Consider the following 6,441-nt stretch of genomic DNA (forward strand, 5'->3'; position numbering starts at 1 on the left):
GACAACACAAAGACACAGAGAGACATTCATTCTTAAGCACTTTCTGTACCCTCTTTGGTAAGCTTTAAACAGACCTTCAAAATAAGATAGGCAGCAAATACAAAGTGCATGAAAATACAGTTCGCCATCACCGCATATTTTATTGATGAATTTTGTGAAAATGGTATATTGTGAGTTTAATCCAGAAAAAAATTGGCATGTTTTATGTAAATCCCATTCGGGAATTTCTCTTAAAATACTTATTTCACAATCCTATCAACGTCAAGGTGGCAAAATAGCACCAAGCGCTTTGAAACATTTTCATATATTTACTAAAAAGTATTGTGGGTGAAAGTCGGTGTCATTGAGATATGAGTGTGGTTAAAATTATTCAACTGAATTTTCACACCAGTGATTATGATTGCATTCCTTTTCTATATAAAACTGAATAGTCTTAATAGGATTGGATGTACCTTTATTCGTATGGCAGTGGAGAAAATTACATTTCACAGCAGCAAAGTTATGAAAGGAAGAGGTAAGTCGTCCAACTAAACACTTAATGCAGTCTTTGGCTCACTTTGGAGCAAATCATCAACACAAAAGGTCTTAGCAATGTTTGAACCGTGAGGCAAACGTGACAACGACAACCAATGTTCCCTCTAATTTGTCACGTGTTTGAGCAGACAGACACACGCGCAAGCGCCCTGAGCACACGGAGGAGCACTGCGAGCAACATCGGATGTGGACGTGTACGAGTGACGTGTCGATCGCCAACGGGCCGGTTCTCTAAAGTGACCGAAGAGAGCCGCTTCCGAACAAGGAGCCGGAAATGGCAGCCCACTTTTTTTGTCCCCGCCCCTGGTTTTCGGTTAAAGCCGCACGTGATTGGTCGATATCGGGGGTAGAGGAGGGAGGGGACAATTACAGATACACGCAGCAGTGACGACAAGGAGCAGGGGGGGGGGGTTAGGGTAGACAGGTGGACAAATGTTATCAGAATCATCTTTATTGCCAACTATGTATGTAGAACACACAAGCAACACGCTGCACTAGTATCATCGGCAAAAAAATTGCAAAGAGGCGCTATACACTTCCATTTGGGCTCCTGTTCAAAGGGTTAATGGCGACGGGGGAAGAAGAAGCTGTTATCACATGATGTTGTGATTATTATTCAATAATGATACGTATTTTTACTAGTTGGCATGATAGCATTATTCATATGAAAAGCAAAAGAGTGACAGCTGAGTCACCACAGGGAAAGTCAACGTTTGTGGATGCTCTCCGTGTACATATAAATCAAGCCATATCAATACAAATATTTCATATAGTGTATTTTTTACACCAGTAATTTGTTTCTCACATAGTTTGACATGATTTTGGTAGTTAATTTAAGCAACAACAATAAACAAACAAACTGAGGAGCCATTTGGGAGCCAAAAGTGCCGGATCTTTTTAGTGAGTCGAGCCAAAAGAAGCGGCTTTTTGAAAAGAGCCGCAATTCCCATCACTAATATAATACAGTGAGACCTCAAGTTACAAACACCTCAAGTTACAAACTTTTCATCTTACAAACGTCAAATTTCTGAAAATTAAACCTTATAATAAGCACTATTTTCATAATACACACCCACCACGGCTGTCGGAGTGATCTTCGGCGGAAGCACACGACCGAGCAGCACCAGAGGTTAAGTTACCAACAGTCCTTACGGAAGGTGACTCTCCTTCCATAAGCCATCAACGACCATCAAAAAGGGAAATGAAACTTCATTTTACAGCACAGTTTATTTCTTTAATTAGTGCTCACGTAATGCGGCTCTCTTTCCAAACAGCAATTCCCTTTGACCTCCAACGCCATTCCATCAAGCCATCAATGACCATCACAAATGTAAATAAAGTGACTTTATGATACAATGCAGTGTATTTCTTTCATTGCAATACAATAGCACATTTATTATACATAGAATAAGGTATGTTGTGTGTAGTTTTAAGGCTTATTTAGTTATTCCCATTTTATGTACGCTGTGGCCACACACCAGTTTGACGCCATTATCACGGCGCGTATGGGCGGGGCACATTGGAGCCCTTCTGCTCCGTTTGGCTGCGAAGCGGCATTATTGGCCGGACACCTGTCACTCATTGAGTTACATTGCAAAATGTGCGCTGCGTCGATGTTCTTGTGCGCAGAGTATGCGGGAACATTGACGACAACGGAAGCTCGCTTTAGATCTCAAAACAGTCAGACATTATTGAGTAGAAATCTTTCCCAAGTGAACGCATCTCACCTATTTCAAGTTCAATTGAATTTTATTTGCTTTGTCTGACTTTTGTTTTTTTAATAGCCATTTTAATACACATACTAAAATGAACTAAAAAAATAAAAGGTCACCTTTTTGGTGAGTATAAAACGACACAAAGAGACATTTTTCAGAATGCTCTCAGGAGTCTTCCTTCTCTTGATACCTGCAACAAAACAATCGGCATCATGTGCAAATAGCACACTATCATTTTACTTCAGAGATTTCATCTTTTTACCTGCAGTGTATACATGTAAAGAAGACGGTCTGGCCTTCATCCGCGGATCTCATCTGCCTTGTGTGATAAATCATGCCTTCTTTATTGCAGCGAGTGCAGCGTCTGTCGATCTGAGAAAACAAACCATCGCGTGCACCTTAACGGTTAAAGTGATCCCAATTTAAAGGACAACCGACACCATTTTTTTTGTTTGCTAACTGACATGAGATAAACGTATATCATATCATAAAATAGCCAAAACACGCAGGCTGATATTTTTAGTCAAATGCAAAACACCAATCAAAATGAGCTAAAGTGTCCCAAAACGACTTCAAAATGAGCCCGGAAATGGCGAGTTTCAGAAGGGCCCGCCCCCACATTCGTGACGTCACGCCAGGACGTCTTGCCTTGCTCCAGAATCAAAACAATGGCTTCAGATTTGGAGAAGAAGCTTTCTTGTTAATCATCCACTTATGAACATGATTCAAATAGTTCTGAAGAGGAAAGCATACATGTTTGCAATCGATGAAAGAAGTCCTTCGGCATCAATTCGAGCCGTAGCGTTCCAGTTTGAAATGGGCTGATTCGTCTGCTGGAAATTTGTGTCGACTAGTATCAAATAGTAGTCTTGGTGCAACACACAATAATTCACCATGGCATTATTTATGCGTTTTCCTTCTAATTTGGCCATCAACACGAAGTTTTCAGACTAAACAAAGTACCCAAAATGCATTGTGTGTCGCTTTGTCGGTCAGGGGCGTTCCCTCTGTGACGTCACGTCGGACATCGTCATCAACTCGAAAACAAGACTTGCTGAATATTCAGCGCGAGTCTTAAAAGGTAAAATATAGCTATATGCGGTGGGACCTTTGTCAAATAGGCTCAGTAGAAGTCATTTGAAGCCATTTGACAAATATGGACACCACTTGTCTGGAGCCGTCGGCTGTCCTTGAAGACACAAGGCAACAGAAGACTCTCTCTTACCACAGGACCCTTCATTTCAGAATCATCAGTCCCCTCCAGATCCACAGACATCTTGTCCATCACGTTGAAGATGACCGTCGAGTGTATTTTTCGGCCTAAAAACTCTAGACAGCAAAATATAAACGCACAGTGTACAGTTGTTACAATTGAGACTGCATACCTGTCAACTTATACGTTTTCCCCGTAAAAAAAGTTTTTTGAATTGTGTACGCCGTGTAAGGCCTTTTATACGATAAAACAAATGTTCTGCAGTTATCGAGTCTTTGTTGATGAAGCACGATATGTGCATGCGCGTCACATTGTTTTTGTTTGATTTTGTATATCCCTTTCCGTATTTGAAGTCCGGCATTTGGATTGGATTGGATTTGCCTTTATCCGTCTCGCAGTGGAGACATTTACATTTGACAGCAGCAAAGTTGTGAAAGGAATGAAAGTAGAAAAACAAAAGACGGGAGCTGCTGGAAAGGCAGCCGCTCTCGCGGCGCCGTCTTCAAGTCAAAAGAACAACAACAAAAAACTACATAACAAATAACATTTTTTTTTGTTCTTTTGACTTCAAGACGGCGGCGCAAGAGTGGCTGCCTTTCCAGCAGCTCCTGTGTTTTGCTTTTCTACTTTCATTTCTTTCACAACTTTGCTGCTGTCAAATGTAAATTTCTCCACTGTGAGACTAATAAAGGCATATCCAATTCTGAAGCACTTTCTGTACCCTCTTTGTTACACGAAGCAGTTCCAGATGAAAGAGAGGATCAAAGCGTCTCTTCACCAGTGGATCATGGTGGAATGTGCATGTCGACTACAAGCTAAATGTTGAAAGCAAACAGGTAGCTGTAGCATTTGTGTTGCAATCGAGGAATCAACTAAGTTATAAAGTTGAAGTAAGCATGGAAGAAGCGCCAAATAAGAAGAGAAAAACTCTAGGACGAGTCGCCACCAAAAAGAATGGGAGAGTCTCCAAGGGGAATATGCTGGATGGAGAAGCTCGTCGACAAAAGGTCCTCAGTTTTCCTTCTGCATTACGTGTAAAAAGGACATCAATGTTGTTGCAAGTGAATTTTATAATCTAAAGAGCCACTTTAAAACTGCCACGACTGACATGTGGAAAATGTAGCCAAACGCAAGTTTCGTGTTGCATTGACCAAACACTTTGTATCTAGTGCTGATCCAGCGGCATCCCACAAAGTCACGAATGCAATCGTTAATAAGGGGAGCAAAAGTAATACTCCATCATATGTATATATATTTTTTTAATCGCTGGGTACAGTCGATTATGTCTGTGTAAGCTCTCAGTCGTACAGGAGTGGTCCATCGATGAGAAGGTTTCTTCAGCCGTCATCTGTACAAGTTTGAAGGTGTCGGACGTTTCGCTTCTTATCCAAGATGCTTCTTCAGCGAACGTTCGCTGAAGAAACCTTTTCATCGACAGTCGATTATGAAAGCAGAATGTGCGCATGCACGGTACACTGCATTTCCGCTTGTTCGCGTTTTTTTTTTTAATCATTTCAAATAATGTACAGGCGTACTACAACTTTTAGACGGGCATTGTAATCATTTATAAGGGCAGCCATGAGCCAGGGTAGACAGGTATGAGACTGTTATTGTTGTCAAATGGGATAGGTATAGCAATACCTGATACAGAGATGGAAAAGGAGCAGCGGGGACAGCAGACGGTATCTTTGATCCCTGGTAACGGAAGAACATTCCCACACTCTGGACAGAAGTTGGGATCGCCGCTAAAACACGACATGTCTGTATGAAGAGAACGGGCGCGATTAACGCATTTTTTAAACTGATCATTCACTACAAGGTGTAAACAACGGGGAACACTCGTATTCACCCAGAAAGTTGTTTTTACTCAAGCCAAATAAGAAAGTTCGGCACGAGTGTGTGCTTAGAAGGAGCAGTGTGAAGTTGTCAACAAGAGAGCATGAGCTACGCACATGGCGAAACACTGCCGTTGCGATTGAACGGTAGATGTTATTGATTAATATCACGAGATTTGGCAGTTTCGCATTCGTACCAGAATCGCTGCTTAACTTTGCGTTGTATCGACAAATGTTAAGGGTTCTTCGCCGTATAACCTTCGTCTTTCGACAGAGCGTCGCATGAATAGGACGTCACGGCCACTTTTAAAGTGTACGTTTTTTTTTTCAACCGTGTAAAAAGTTATTGAGAATAATCCAGCCATTTTCTATAACGTTTTTTACAAGTCATTATCCTTCTTAGTGGTACCGAACCCAACCAATCAATACAAACGCTTCACGAGTAAAAAATAAATGTACAACCGAAAATCGATTTTCCACCAAGCCGAGTGCAAGTGAATGCACCACTCGACCGCACTCCGCTTCCTGATACGTCACTTTCTTGTATCACACGTCATTGTGACCGACGCGTTATCCTCGTGTGGCGTTCCATTGTGAGCAGCCGTGTTTGTATTGTTCAATCACAATAAAAAAGCAGATATTGATTATAATGGGAAATATGGCGTTTTTCGACCAAATTGACGTTTCGAACAGGTTTGTCGAACGTATTATAGTTGAAAGCAGAGGTTTGACTGAATAACCAAGAGGGAAACAGGAAGTTGAGCAAGCATCTCATCGGATGACTGACCGGAAGCGGAACCGGAACCGGAACCAACTGCTGACCACGGCTTCTGGATTATTGAAGGGGATGTTTGTCATGTCAGGAGATTGCACTCCTTGCTTGTTTACCTTTTCATTGTTATTCCAAAAGTTAAATACTGGAAACTCAGCAAGTTTAAGGCCCAGATTCTGTTCACTGTTCCTTTGAAACCTTCCTTCTAACCGAAGAAAAAAACAACCCAAGAATAAACACCAGGCAAAGAGAATGAAATCAGCGCTCTCGGAGGATAATTATTTGCACATGTAATTTTGGAGCAAGGAGAAAAAAAGGCCAATCACGGAGGTTCTGGAATTTCGGCTTTGGCAAACACTGAAAAAACAACAA

At 41.5% G+C, this 6,441-nt stretch overlaps 1 protein-coding gene across 3 annotated transcripts; it reads right to left on the reverse strand.

The window, feature by feature from the left end:
* Positions 1-969: 969 nt before the first annotated feature.
* polr1h (RNA polymerase I subunit H) lies at positions 970-5,609 on the reverse strand. Of its 3 annotated transcripts, none has more exons than XM_089023909.1 (5): positions 5,495-5,609; positions 5,104-5,223; positions 3,475-3,578; positions 2,512-2,621; positions 970-2,439 (listed from the first exon to the last, which is right to left on the reverse strand). In XM_089023909.1, the coding sequence occupies exons 2-5, from the start codon at positions 5,219-5,221 to the stop codon at positions 2,415-2,417; spliced, it is 357 nt and encodes a 118-aa protein (XP_088880035.1). In that variant the 5' UTR covers positions 5,222-5,223; positions 5,495-5,609; the 3' UTR covers positions 970-2,414. The 3 variants fall into 3 exon arrangements, with proteins under 3 accessions (XP_088880035.1, XP_088880036.1, XP_088880037.1); XM_089023910.1 differs by having other exon boundaries at positions 5,415-5,562; XM_089023911.1 differs by lacking the exon at positions 5,495-5,609 and adding an exon at positions 5,312-5,430.
* Positions 5,610-6,441: the final 832 nt, after the last annotated feature.

This window comes from Hippocampus bargibanti, linkage group LG20 (assembly GCF_051943395.1).
Source record: "Hippocampus bargibanti isolate YZ-2025 linkage group LG20, ASM5194339v1, whole genome shotgun sequence".
NCBI lineage: Eukaryota > Metazoa > Chordata > Actinopteri > Syngnathiformes > Syngnathidae > Hippocampus > Hippocampus bargibanti.

Coding starts and splice junctions, on each gene's coding strand:
- polr1h (XM_089023909.1), bottom strand. CDS start 5,221: ATGTCGTGTTTTAGCGGCGATCCCAACTTCTGTCCAGAGTGTGGGAAT. Junction 3,579..5,103: donor CTTTTCCATCTCTGTATCAG/GTATTGCTATAC, acceptor TTTGCTGTCTAG/AGTTTTTAGGCCGAAAAATA. Junction 2,622..3,474: donor CTGAAATGAAGGGTCCTGTG/GTAAGAGAGAGT, acceptor TTGTTTTCTCAG/ATCGACAGACGCTGCACTCG.